This window comes from Chelonia mydas, chromosome 3, assembly GCF_015237465.2.
Source record: "Chelonia mydas isolate rCheMyd1 chromosome 3, rCheMyd1.pri.v2, whole genome shotgun sequence".
In the NCBI taxonomy this organism is placed as follows: Eukaryota; Metazoa; Chordata; order Testudines; family Cheloniidae; genus Chelonia; species Chelonia mydas.
The window spans coordinates 111221534-111235916 of NC_057851.1; the positions used below are offsets into that span (position 1 = coordinate 111221534).

Below are 14383 nucleotides of genomic sequence, written 5' to 3' on the forward strand. Positions count from 1 at the left end.
AAGTTCTTGTTGCAGGTGATGCAGATGGGTGACCAGGGAGTCTGTGGTCAATGCTGCGTGAAAGCAGGGATGGAAGCTGCAATTGCCATAGAATGGTCTCTGTCAGGGGGAGGCATGGATCGAACTGTTGTAGGCCAGCTCTGCACAAGGCAGCAGGGAGACCCTATTATGCTGGTCATAATTCAGGAAGCATTAGAGGTGCTGCTCTAAGATCTGGTTTGGTCCGTCCATTGGTGTGATCTGTGGGTGGTATGCTGATGAGGTAAGGAGCTCTACACCTGGGAATTTAAAACCTTGTGCCAGAAGCACATGACAAATTGTGGGCCTTGATCTGACACAGTGCCAGTCTGTGGTCCATAGAGCCAGAAGATGTGCTGTAGAAAGAGGCAGGCAGTTCTGGGGTGGTAGGGACTGTGTGCGAATGGACAAAGTGTGCCACCATAGTGAAGAACTGTGACTAACACTACTGTACAACTGTGGGAGCAGTGTAAATCTACAGTGACGTCCAGGGACATGATGGATCAGCACTGAGATGGGTGGGCAGTGGCTGGAGGAGACAGTAACTTCCAGCAAGGGTTCTTGGCCAGTGTAACGATTTGTGCTCATTGCTCATGGCACCTCCTGCTGTTTGCTACAGGAATTAGCTCTGTCCATCAGCAGGGCACCCTCCTCTTGTGGTGTCTCACTCTCTGGCACTGCTTCTCCACCACCTCTGCTGTCTCTGGGGACCCGCGTCGCTCCCGGACCACCGTGTCCTGCCCCAACTCCGTTGTCTCCCCCATTCCAGGGGAACCAACAGTCCTTTGGCTGGCCTCTCACCACAGTGGCGAACTGCAGCCCCTAGTCCAGTCCCTTGCTCAGGGGCAAACTGCAGTCCTTTGGCTGGCCACTTCCCTCGGCAGCCTCTGTAATTTTATTCTTACAAAGTTTGTTATTTTAGTTTTTTGACTGGTCTACGCATTTCATAATTTTTATTTCTCTCTTATGCTTAAATTTAATTCTTTGAGTAGTGAGTTCTAAAATGCCTAACCTGTCCCAGCAGGAGAAATTATCCCTATGCTAACTTAAAAAAAAAATTATCTAGAGTTTTTTGTTTCTACTGGTGGCGCACATCTGTACATTAGCTTGATATTGGTGCGCATAACAAAATTCATTCCACACATGGATGGAAAAAAATAGAGGGAATATTGCCAGTGAGTGTTGAGTTGTGACATAATTTCAGAACTTCAAGCCTAGGCTGGCCATCTGGGACATGAATAAGTTTCCCGTCGTAGAGGATGCCATTGTGTAGTCAGAAACCTGAGGGGTTGTGAGTTCTAAGGGCGCAATATCATGCATGATAGGACCTGATGAGAGGAGTGATCTGTCAATGGATTCTCTTAGATCAGCTAAGGCCTTACGAGTTGGGATCCACTGCATTTGAATGAAGTCCAAGTCCATAAAACTACTGGAGATGCCAGATCAATCAGTGCTTTCAAGCTGGCTTCAGATGTGACAGAATGCCATGGACTGAGCAGAAGCTGAGTCGGGCTCTGATTAGGTATGGTGGACAGACGTGGGGACTGAGACTTGGCATTTCCTGATGAAGATGGGGAACGGGCCTTTGTGGGACAAGTCAAGGCGAAGTGCCCAGGTTCCTCACAGTCGAGACAGACACCTGATGCCTAATGTCAGGCCTTCTCAGCTTCAGAGTGGGTCTGGGCCACATCAACCTGCATGAGTTCAGACTATAGGGTGGGTGCTGGATGTTGGCTAGCTGGAGCTGTTAAGTTGGGCCATCCTTCTTTTTTGGTGGCATTCTGATAAGTGATTGATAATCTCAATGGACAGGTCAATAAATGAGCCCAGACAAGCTGGGGGTTCTAGCCACACCAGCTCATCCTTGATTTCATCCTTTAGACCAAGCCAGAAGTGGTAGCACCTTGTTCCATTCTGTGTCACCAGGCACTGAACATCTTCAGCATAGTTAGCAACTGGCCAGCATCCCTGCATGAGGATCTGGAACTTGGATTCTCCTATGTGCTTGTGATTCAGAGGGTTGAAGATCACCGTCATGGCTTGGGCAAACTCCTTGAACTGTCTCAATTAGGGCACTGGATTTCTCAGGCAGTGGGGAAGCTCAGACCAACCGTTCCCTGGACAGCAGGCTAAGAAGTCCCATCCTGGTTCAGGTGGTGGAAAACAACTGTAGGCATAGCAGGAACAAGAGGTGGCACTGATTTAAAAACTGACGGAATTTTCTGTGGTCACCATCAAGCTTGTCAGGCATTGGAAACTTTGGTTCTCGATGGGTCTGAATCACTAATGGCCTGCAGCGCTGCATTGGCTTTAGGGGGGCCCATCCCAAAAGCTGAACAAAGCCCTCTCTTGTTTGGGTGGGGGTTGCTGAACCAGGACCAGGACCTGGGTAGTCTGACCTAGTAGTTAGAGCTGGAGACAGGAGTCAGGAGTCACAGGCTAAAGCTGGAGTTAGGAACCAGGAATCAAGCCAAAGATCATCACCAGAGCCAGGAGTCACAGCCAAAGTCAGAAGCCAGGCAAAAAAGTAGGGCTGAGGCAGACTGGAGAGGACAGGAACAAGACTGGAAACGAGGCAGGCCCAGGCGTGATCACAACTGCCGGTGTAAGTGTTGAGCAAACAGCGATCTGCTGCTGAGCGTGAATGTAGACCTGTTTGTTCCTTTCAGCCAATTGATACAGCCAGCCAATCAGACAATCCTTCCACAGCCCTGCTATCATTTAAGCTATCATCTGAAGGCTGAAGCAGCTAGACCCAGGCTCACCTGAGGGAACTCAGCTGCGTGAGTCCTGATATCAGGCTCTTGTGACATTAAGATCTGATACTTCATGAACCTCAAAGGTTTAGATATAAATAAATGCTTTATACTGTTATCCTGGAATCCAAAATGAGAGTGTAGAGGTCATTGGAAGGTGCAAAATTAAAGCCACTGACTACATTTTTGCAAATCACATATGTGCATTTATTGCTACTATATATTGCATTGTTTGATTATTACAGGTGGGGCAATTATTGAGGTTTCCCAACACTTCCCATTATAAGACCATTTTGAGTTGCCTATTACATTGCCAAACTTTAACCATTTGGGCTGAAATTTATGGGAAAACTTCAGCTAAAACAGTTCACCCATTTCCAGGAACAAAGCTAGGTAAAATGATTGTTTTGCTCATGTTTTAAAAAAAGAATTCTGGCAACTTTGAAAAGCTGTAATGCCGCCATGCTTTGAAACAGGGACTTGAAATTTAGAAAGGAGTTGCCCTTTATGTTAAGGAACAAGCCTTTTGCTGTCTCTGCCAAATCTGGGCAGTTTTTCATGAAGGGCTAAATGTTTGAAAAAATCTCAGTTCACACATGCTCAGTAGAGAATTCTTAGATTTTTAGCAACTAAAAATCACTGAAGATTCCATCCGCACTGAGTACGTTGGAGCCTCTCACGGCTGCCACTGTGACTGGGCTGCACATGCACCATCCCCCCAGAGTGACTGAGCATGCTCCAGCCCAGACTGGACTTTTCCTGTAATAGCTTCTCTCAGTTGCTCTGGGCCCGGCACTGGAACTTTGAGCCTGTCTCTCCTGTGCGCCCAGTGACCCTCCTCCTACTGCTGGGCCACCCATACAGTGTGGAGGAGGAAGCCATCTGATTTGAATACAGAGGGGACAAACATCAGATTTGAGGGGAGGGGAAAAAGAGTAGATTGCGACAAGGAGCCTGGTTGGACTGGAGGGGGAGGAGAGAAACTGGGTCTGATGTTGGCTGGACAAAGAAACTGGGAGCTTATGGGAAGGGGAGCCTGGGACTAGATCCAGTGAGGGAAATGGCTAGGCGAGTGGGAGCCAGTTGGCTGAGGGTAGGGAACACTGAGAGTGGACAAGGAGCTAGGGTTGGGGAGGGGCAAAGAGGAGATTGAGACTGGTTGGACAAGGAGGCTGGGCTTAGGAACCAGTGTGGAGGGAACAGAGGCTGCAGCATAATTAGGGCAAAAATGTATTTGAAAACTGAGGCCACAGCTTGAGGGTGTGGGAGCGTGCTGAGATAATATTATGTATAATAGGCTGTGTGTCTGTCACAGAAGTCACAGATTCTGTGACTCTCCGTGACCTCCATGACTTCTGCAGTGGCCAGCAACAGCAGCACTCTGTGTGTGTGTGGGAGGGGGCTGGGGCAGGAGGGTGGTGCTTACCTCAGGGTGCGGTGCTCCCAGGCTCCCATCAGCATGACCGTGCAGCTCCTAGGCAGAGGGGCCAAGGGGGCTCCAAGCGCTGTGCGCACCCACAGGCACCACCCCCACAGCTCCCATTGGCTGCGGTTCCTGGCCATTGGGAGCTGCGGAGCTGGCTTTTGCGGCGGGAGCCGCACGCAGAGCCCCTCTGGCCATCCCTGCCCCTAGGAGCTTCAGGGACACATGGAACTGGCTAGGGAGTCTGCCAACCCCACCAACACCCCCCCCTCCCCAAGCACCAGAGGGGGTCCCGAGCCATGTGCTGCTGCCTGCCCGCCCCCCCCCCAACTCCCCCAGCACCTGTAATCTCTTAAAGCTCTGTATTTGCACTATGAAAAGAAAAACATATAAATTTTAGCTGTCATTGCTACGTATTCAAGAATAATACTTGCATTTTATTAAATCTAATATAATATATCTTATTAAGATCAGTCTAAAGAGCATTCAAAGCAATTGTTGAGATCCCTACGTGGCTTTTATACACAATCAACCACAAAGAAAATCCCAAATATATTTTATTTTGACATTGATTCAGCTCAAGCACTGAAATGCGATATTTAATATTTGATAGGAATGTAAATGGCACAGTACTTGGTTCAGTTTTTGGTCTGTGTGCAGTAAGATTCCTTTGGCTCTCTCTCTTCTCCATGGCTGAATAAGACCCTTTTCAACTTTCTTCTTGGGCTGAGAGTAAAGAAAGTGTAACGTGAATTTGTTTATTTCTGCATCAGAAATAGAGTATATACAGATTATTATTCTCTAATTATTAGTGAAAATCGTTACTGGCTGAAGTGAAATTTAGGATTGTGCATATATGTGATAAGTTTGAAATAATAGAATCATACAATCATAGGGTTAGAAGGGACCGCAAGGGTCATCTAGTCTAAACCCCTGCCAAGATGCAGGGTTCATTGTGTCTAAAGAATTTGTTGTGTCTGAAGAAAGCCTTACATGAAAGTTCAGACCGTGTGTAATACTAGTCTCAGTTTGTGATATTTTAGAAGAACAGTCCTGCTTTTTTTTTCCATGTTGCATTGTTTTCAAAGGAGGATGCCGGAAAGATGCGGATGTTCTTATAGCAGCAGCTGCTGCCATGTTTTGGGTCCTTGAGTGTCGTAAGGGCATAGTGACATCAATGATAGTGGCATCACTTGCTTCAAAGTGGCAGATCTGTAGAACCAGTGTAAAGGGGTTGGCACCCACCTCTCGCGAGTGCCCCCTTCTGATTGGGCGTATCTGCATTATTTAGGTCTGGAGACCCCTTTCAGTGGTTCTCAGGAGGGTTTTCAGTGACTCAGCTGAGTGACTGTCTGCACATTAGCCAGCACAACCCCCTTCTGGGGTATACAGTCCACAGAGCCTATCTCAGTACCCCTCTGATGGTGTCTCTCTCTAGCCCTCCTTTGGCTTTAGTCTTTAAGTGTTCCAAGCCTGGTGTGAGGCTGTATCCCCAGGGCTTCCTCCCTGGAAATGCTATCTTTCTGAGCCCCAGGCTCAGTCCTTACACAATCCCTAGCAGCCAGCCAGGAGCCTCTTTCTCCCCCAGTCCCTACCAGCTGACCTAGCTGTCCGTAGTCCTGTGCTCTTCCAGGCAGCCAGACCTGCTGTCCTTTCTTCTCCTGCTTCATGCAGCAACTAACTACTGCTCTGTTCTGCAGCTCCTTTTATATGGCCCTCCTGGGCCTTGATTGGGTACTTCCCCTGTAGCTACTCTAGCCTGCTTGGAGGACCTCTCCACTGCTTCTTTCCTGGGATGGGTGTGGCTGAACCCTGAGGCCTCCAGCAGGGGGCCTTTGGGCCTAGTCCACCCCATCACAACCAGTTATACCAAGTCTCCTGTATAAAAGTGATATGTGGGCACTGAAGAAAGCTGAAGAACACCAGATTGATGTTTTTGATTCTTGTGATCTCCACCAACTGTTCCATATCAAGTGGCAGGGCAAAATCAGAAATCAGGATTGTCATAAATATAAAGGGAAGGGTAAACCCCTTTAAAATCCCTCCTGGCCAGAGGAAAAATCCTCTCACCTGTAAAGGGTTAAGAAGCTAAAGGTAACCTCGCTGGCACCTGACCAAAATGACCAATGAGGAGACAAGATACTTTCAAAAGCTGGGAGGAGGGAGAAAAACAAAGGATCTGTGTCTGTCTGTGTGATGCTTTTGCCGGAGACAGAACAGGAATGGAGTCTTAGAACTTAGTAAGTAATCTAACTAGGTATGTGTTAGATTATGATTTCTTTAAATGGCTGAGAAAATAGCTGTGCTGAATAGAATGAATATTCCTGTCTGTGTGTCTTTGTTGTAACTTAAGGTTTTGCCTAGAGGGATTCTCTATGTTTTGAATCTAATTACCCTGTAAGGTATCTACCGTCCTGATTTTACAGAGGTGATTCCTTTACTTCTATTAAAAGTCTTCTTGTAAGAAAACTGAATGCTTTTTTCATTGTTCTAAGATCCAAGGGTTTGGGTCTGTGGTCACCTATGCAAATTGGTGAGGATTTTTACCAAACCTTCCCCAGGAAGTGGGGTGTAAGGGTTGGGAGGATTTTGGGGGGAAAGACGTGTCCAAACTACGTTTTTTCAGGAACCCAGATAAAGTTTGGTGGTGGCAGTGGAAATCCAAGGGCAAAGGGTAAAATTAATTTGTACCTTGGGGAAGTTTTAACCTAAGCTGGTAAAAGTAAGCTTAGGAGGTTTTCATGCAGGTCCCCACATCTGTACCCTAGAGTTCAGAGTGGGGAAGGAACCTTGACAAGGATATTCAAAGCCAAATCCAGCAATCCCTCCATCAGCACCAGTTCAGTTTTGGCGGCTTTCTTGGTATGGACATATAAGAATGGAAAACCAATGAATTCTGAAGTGTGTACCAAGGAATGTGGCTACATGGCCAGAGTTCAGTGGCCACCAAAAGCTCTGGTGACACAACAGGATTGCCAGTGATGGACATACACAGTGATGAATATACAGCCAGACCACTCAAACTCCTTGCCAGAGATAAACCCAGGTGGTGCTTGATTTGCAACAAGGCCATGTTCTTTGGAGATTTGTCATGATGATGATGATGATGATTGTTGCAAAGTTGAAGCAGAATTTTCATTGTGTTTTTTTCTAGTCACTAAATATTTTAGCCCAAATTTTAATAAATGTTCATGAAACACATACAGCAGTGCATCAAATTAGGAGCAGAAATGTGTAGTTCTGCTCCAGGCAAGACATACTATAGCATTAAGGAAATATTTCAGTATATATTTGCACTTCTTCTTATGTTGCTTTTGTTTGACCTGTCACTTTGTTAAAATAGTCTGAATAAAAATCAATGTCTCTTGTTCAGCACTTTTGCAAGGGAAGCAATGTTGCTCTTTGGCCAGCTTGTTATAATGTATTTTGCTCTGCAGGACAATCAGTTCTCTTTTCACCTCTTTCGTGAACAAACATTTTCCTGTTTTCTTGCTACAGTTCATTAGCAGGAAAGCTGATTTTCCTGAAGTGTTTATCTATTGACCTTAGACAAGGTGGGTGAGGCAATATTTTTGATTGGACCAACTTCTGTAGGTGAGAGAGACAAGCTTTTGAAGTTGGTCCAATCAAAGATATTACCTCATCCACCTTGTCTGTCTAATATCCCGCGACTGACACAGCTACAGTTACACTGAATATCTATTGACTTGTCAGAGGCAAACGTCAAGGCTGCACTGCTGAAGATGGCATCCAGAAAAGCAACAGGTTCAGACAAAGTCATGGCAGAGATGATCAAAGACTTGAGAGAAATTGGTGTATGCTGGCTCAGATGAGTTCTGCGCTCAGTTTAGAAAGAGAAGAAAATGCCAAGAGAATGGAGAACGTCCATACTGGTACTGATATACAAACAAACGGTGAGATACACAACTGTTCGAAGTACCAAGGAATTAAGTTGTCCCACTGCATGAAACTAAGAGAATTATAGATAGCCGCATTTGCCAAATCATAGAATCACAGAATATCAGGGTTGGAAGAGACCTCAGGAGGTCATCTAGTCCAACCCTCTACTCAAAGCAGGACCAATCCCCAACTAAATCAATAGTGGAACCCATTTTAGGAAAGGCTAAATTTTGGTTTTAGAAAAGGAACAACAGGTGGTTTGTGCATTGCTAAACAAATGGTGGAAAAGAAGTTGGAAGGAAACATCGAGTACACTTGGGAGTTCCTTGATTTGGAAAAAGCATTCAGCATACTACCTAGGTGACTTCTGGGACTTCTGCTGTGATTCTCTGGGATAACAGAGGATATTGTCCAGATGGTGATGGGTTTGTGTAATGGTACCAGGATAAAAAAGAGCAGACGCCCTTTGGGTAATGGAGGGTTTCAAGGTGAAGGTTGGGCTCTACCAGGGATCAGTGCTTAGTCCGTTAGTATTCATAATTGTGACAGACTTCATAGGAGAGCAAAGGTACTATCTGTGCTGATGATATTGCACTAATGGCTGATAATGAGGAGGATTTGATCCAGACAATCAATGCTTGGAATAGGGAACTAGCAAAGTATGGCCTCAAAATGAGTAAAACAAAGACTGAAGTCCTGTAGTTGACTTGCACAGAACCAAGACAGGTGAATATTAACATTGAGGACCAGTGCCTAGATCAGGTTTCTGGTTAAGTACCTTCATGATTTGTTAGTAGCAAATGGAGAAATTGACAGAGAACTGAAAGCAAGGCTGCTGAGTGCAGGGGAAGTCTGGAGCAAGATAAGTGTGTGTGATTTATGATAAACAGTTACTCAGGTTATTTAACGGACAACTATACAAACCATAGTAAGTCCAACTTTTCTGTATGGATCACAGACATGGGTGACCAAAGAGAGGCACTTGAGAAGACTTAAAGCCATTGTAATGATATATTTGAGGCCAGTGAGGGGGTGACCTTTTGGGTATACATGTGGAATGATGTCATCAGGAGTGAGACCAAAGTGTATGATATCAGAGAAGCTGTAAGGAGGAGGCTGAGATGATCTGAGCATGTATGAAGTTTGCAGGTGAAGAATGAGAGGATGGCCAAGAAAATGATGGATATACTGTGCACAGAAGGGTGGATTAGATATGAAGTATGTGAGTACTCCAAATTCCTAAAATGTTTACCGTTCCTCAAATGTAGCCATTTATGCCAGTAATTTTCCTCCATGACAAGAAAGGAAAGAGTGAGATTTCCATATATCCTTTTAATGTGCATCTTCCACTGGCTGAAATCAAGCAGTTTATTAGACTGAGGGTATATTCATGCTACAATGAAATACTTATGGCTGGCCCGCGTCAGCAATTCAGTGGTTTGCAGGGCAGTGTAGACATACCTTGAGAGTTTGTGGCTTCCCTTCATTCTGGCATTTAGCAATGCTAAACCATGCATACTCATATGTTCCTTAACTGGCTTCTAACTGTGGAATTGCCTCCCAAAAAATGAAGGCAAGATTTGAAAAATAAAGGAAAAGGATGAAAAACTTCAGCTACGATACAGAGAACAACAAACATGCACCAAGCTGAGTCTTGAGCATGTTGGTCAGCAGGGACTGGAAGTGCTGTTGAGGCATTGTATTTATCCCATGGGAGAAGAGTTTCCCATGCGGCTCTTGAGTGAATCCTCTTGGCCAAAGCTTGATGCTAGAGGAGCCTCTTCTAGTTTTCTTCTACAGGAAGGAAATAATCTGATCAGGAGCTTTGAGGATGTTAATGGGGGAACGAAAGGAGGAACATGAAGAGCTACTCTTGCTGGATGCTCCCTGGCCAACTGGCTCATGGATCCAAGAGCTGGAGGACTACATGGGAGCTCCAGATTTTTTTTAAATGTGTTTGAGGTCCTGGTTGACAAATGCCAGCTTACCAGCCTGTTGGAGCCAACCTTGAGTGAACCCTTTAAAAAAATCCAGCTAATGCTCCACCATGCTGCTCCAGCATTCCGCAACAGCTTCTGAGTTATAGCCTCCAGACTTGGCTCTGAAGTCACTGGGAAGAGCACTTTGAAATATGAGGCCCCTCCAGTGCTGCATTGTTTAGCCTATTGTTATAGCCTTTCTTTCACAGCTTTTGGACCTAATTTAGGACAGATATTACCAGGCTGAATCCTTAAGATCCCTCAGTACTTTATGATGATTTGATTTATTTATTTTTCTGAACTTAGCTGTAAATACTGAAGGTCTGTACTCGCTTTTCACTCGGTCTGTTGTCACACAAACTGTTGCTGACTTCAGTGAGACTTTGCCTGACTAAAGGCTTCAGGATCTGGCCTTTGCATTTGTTTTTTCTTAATTTGAATTTGGTTTAGGTATGCTACAATAACCTTAATGTTCTGGATTCCATTCGGGGGCGGGGGGTAACCAGGGCATTTTGGGAGTGTATTTGTTTTTGTTTCCACTCTGTTTTACAACTTAATTGTCAGTGAGTTAAGGGGGTTTAGATTTTGAGGGCCTGAGTATAGCTTATTCTGTGTTTGTACCCTTTCTAGCACAATGGGGCTTTGATCTTGGTTGGGACCTCTATGTACTGCTGGTAATATAAATAAATAAATAAATAAATAAACCAGTTAGAAATTGTGGAGGGGAAGGCTTTCTCCCTCTTACTCTCTTTTAATTGTCTTGTGGTAGGTTATCACATTTGCCCATGATGACAGAAATTCATCTAGTATCCCAGCAACAGAATCACCTAGCTCACTATTCAAAGACCGATATGGGTGACGTAACGGGAGGTTCTGTCCCCTTTAAGAAGTAGTGAGGACTGAGGCCAGCCAAACCCTGACCCTTGACATGCCCCTTTAAGGTTCCAGAAGTTCTGGAGCAGATGAGGGCCTAGGAAATGGCAGAGGCAGATGCTGGGGGAAAGAAAATGGTCTCAGGGTAAAATTCAGTGTCTGGGGACAAACCCAGATTATTGTTTCCTTAAGGGTCTGGGACCATGACATATTAGTGTAGGGTGGAAGTAGGATCCCCTCCTCGCCAATCAGGACAAGTTCTGGGAAGGAGGGCAATATATACTCTGGCTGTTCCATCATAATGTGGAGATCTTAGAGGAGAAGGATTGTTTACTTTCTGGCCTCTTCTGGCACAAGAGAGAAAGGAGTGAGGTGGGTTGACCTGTCCTGCAAGTGGTAGAGGAAGATTTGAAGAATGTAAAAGCAGAGATGCCTGGGTGGAAAGGACAATAAGAATGGCCATACTGGATCAGACCAAAGATCCATGCAGCCCAGTATCCTGTCTGCAGACAGTGGCCAATGCCAGGTGCCCCAGAGGGAGTGAACCTAACAGGTAATGATCAAGTAATCTCTCTCCTGCCATCCATCTCCACCCTCTGACAAACAGAGGCTAGGGACACCATTCCTTACATCTCATAAAGATGTTGTTTTGAGTTCTACTTTGTTTGAAATGCTTTTGCTGCCAGCCAGCTGGAGCTGGATGAAGGTAATTTAAAGGGAACTAGCTGGGAGAGGCTGGCCAAGGGCTGCAGCCTGCCACGGGAAATATGGAAGTTAGAAGCTGCAAGTTTAGGCACATCTGCTGATGCTTCTCCTTCCCCTTAGTGCTAAACTATCTTGGTTAGAAAATCTAATCAGGGACAGAAGATGTCTGAATGTTGCCTCATAGCTTTTATTAAAGTGTGATTAAACTCTGAAAAGTGACTAAATAGACCTGGGCCATTTTTACTCATTAGATGTGTCACCTGTGTGCATGCAGTGTCATAGCTGTTGATGTCCTAATTTTCCTGCTGTGACTGCCAACAATATTGATGGTGACTTTTCATATGGACACCTGTCCACTTGGAACTGGACCGAAAACACCTGCCTTTAAACACAGGCTGCCCAACAGACTTTGTATGATGACTTTTTTCTGCGATTAAACCTAGAGGTGAAGACTCTATGTCCAGTCTCCAGTCACCCCAGCCATCTAGTCCACCAAAATCTCTAATCATGTGGAAGAAGAACAATGCCAAACTTTCAGGTTGTAAGGAGCAATTACATAATCTTTGAATCCCTGATACAAGTACTACTTGCGTGTGTGTGTGTGTGTGTGTGCGTGTGTGTGTGTGTAAATGTTTTTCCAGCCTTCCTCTTGTCTGAATGATTGATTTGTTTGTTTGCTTTTGCAGCTGGCAGAGTTCCGTGAGGTGGTCTCGCATATGTTGGGCCTTAGTGTTACCAGCCTTGCACTCCCTGACTATGAAATCATCACACGTCTCGAGGGGTTGATCCATGCTCATCAGCACCATTTTGTTCCCTGTGTCTGCCTCAAAGACGTGGCAGTGAGGCAAGATGGACACTCGCAAAGCCACTTACAGCTTCTTCACTGAACAGTGCCTCTTTGAGAGACAGGCAGACAGAACTCAGCTGGCTCTTAGTGTTGAAAATGAACAGCAGCATGAGTCCTGATTGTGGGTGATTTGAGCAAATATTCCTATAACCATCTCTCTCAAAATGTATATGTGGAGTGAAATCATGGCCCCACTGAAGTCAAGAGGAGGTTAGCAATTGCCTTCAGCGGAGCTAGGATTTCACCCACTGTACCGGCAGCGAAACAAAATACAGAAAAGGATCCAACCTAAATTTAAATTTCTTGCACTCTAGACACTGAAGTATTTTTAATAAGCAATATTTTTAATACAGCTAACAGATGTCTGTTTCCCTGTCCAGGAACAAACATATGTAATTCCTCCTACTGTTAATGGCAGTTATCTGTACAAATTCACAAATGTTGATAAGAGACAAGCCGTATCACCCCCAATATAAAGCTTGTACGTAATCAAGGTCTATGTGCTTGATAGACAGTATGTGGGATATAGACCTACCTCTGCTGCATGGCTCATAGGACAGCCAGATTGTGAAAGTTCTGTTGGGTAGCTGGGCAGATAAAAGAGGCAGCTATTCAGTTACCTCCCCCAACCAATGCATGCTTCGCTCTCATCATTGCTAGTCCCTCTGCGCCCACTGTAGTTGAGCTTTAGAAGCTTGATTGGGTGGTGGAAAGGCAGAGGATATGAAGTAAGGAAGCAGCATGCTCTCACCTCAGAGCAGTGTAAGTTGTGATGCAACACACATTGTAATTGCAACAAGTTCCCTTTTGCATAATTAACATACCATAGAGGGGTTAGGAGCATGGGGCATCTCAACAGACATTACTCCAGTCATTGAAATTATTAATCTATATTTTAAGGAAAATGAATTATAATCTTTACAATCTTTTTTTAGAAAAACAATTTTAGTACAGGATTAGGAGGGATTACATAAGTAATGCACAACTGGCTACATGCAGTGTAGTTTTTTTATATTTTGCTTTTCTCTGAAACATCAGTGATTGGCTATTTTTGAATGAGGAATGCCAAACTTGGTAGACCAGTGGTATGATCAGGTATGGTAAAGCATATGTTCCTATGATTATTTAGATTAACAATAATTTCCTTTCTTATTTTCTATTGTGAAATGGTTTGTTCACGTACAAGTTAACAAATATTCACAAATAAAAAGGAAAACCCCTAACAAATACAAAATACAAAATAAAACTTGAGATATAGGCACTTCTTTCATTGAAAATAACAGATTACAGATTAACATTTTATCGGTCAAACTGAACTGCTCGGGGGTGTGTAGGTAGGAAGAGGATGTACAGATATACTAATACTCAGATAAGGTTGATAGTAGTTTTAGCCTGTGCTTTTGTTTGTTCCATAATTACATAGGTGGACAGAGTCTTTGCCAGCTAGTGTAAAGCCCTGTCAGCTGTTGTTTCTTACATACACACTTTTAAAATACTGAAACATGCTTTATAAACCATAAATTGAACAAACTAAAGTAAGAAATTAGTGTCTGAACATACTAGGTGTTGAATGTACTCCCAGTAGGAGTTGAGTGCACTTGACTATTTTACATTTGGGGACAATGTATACCTTCAGATCAGCGGCACTGCTATGGGTACCTGCATGGCCCCACAGTATGCCAACATTTTTATGGCTGATTTAGAACAACGCTTCCTCAGCTCTCGTCCCCTAACGCCCCTACTCTACTTGCGCTATATTGATGACATCATCATCATCTGGACCCATGGAAAAGAAGCCCTTGAGGAATTCCACCATGATTTCAACAATTTCCATCCCACCATCAACCTCAGCCTGGTCCAGTCCACACAAGAGATCCACTTC

The 14383-nt window shown here is 44.6% G+C and overlaps 1 protein-coding gene across 3 annotated transcripts in view; it reads left to right on the forward strand.

Moving 5' to 3' along the window:
* The window catches only part of CCDC170 (coiled-coil domain containing 170), a 74951-nt gene extending 60847 nt beyond the window's left edge, over nucleotides 1–14104 (forward strand). For all 3 annotated transcript variants that reach the window (XM_037895004.2, XM_037895001.2, XM_037895002.2), the window contains exon 13: nucleotides 12341–14104. In XM_037895004.2, the coding sequence (XP_037750932.1) occupies nucleotides 12341–12541 (201 nt within the window). In that variant the 3' untranslated portion in view covers nucleotides 12542–14104. The remainder of the gene's footprint in view (nucleotides 1–12340) is intronic.
* Nucleotides 14105–14383: the final 279 nt, after the last annotated feature.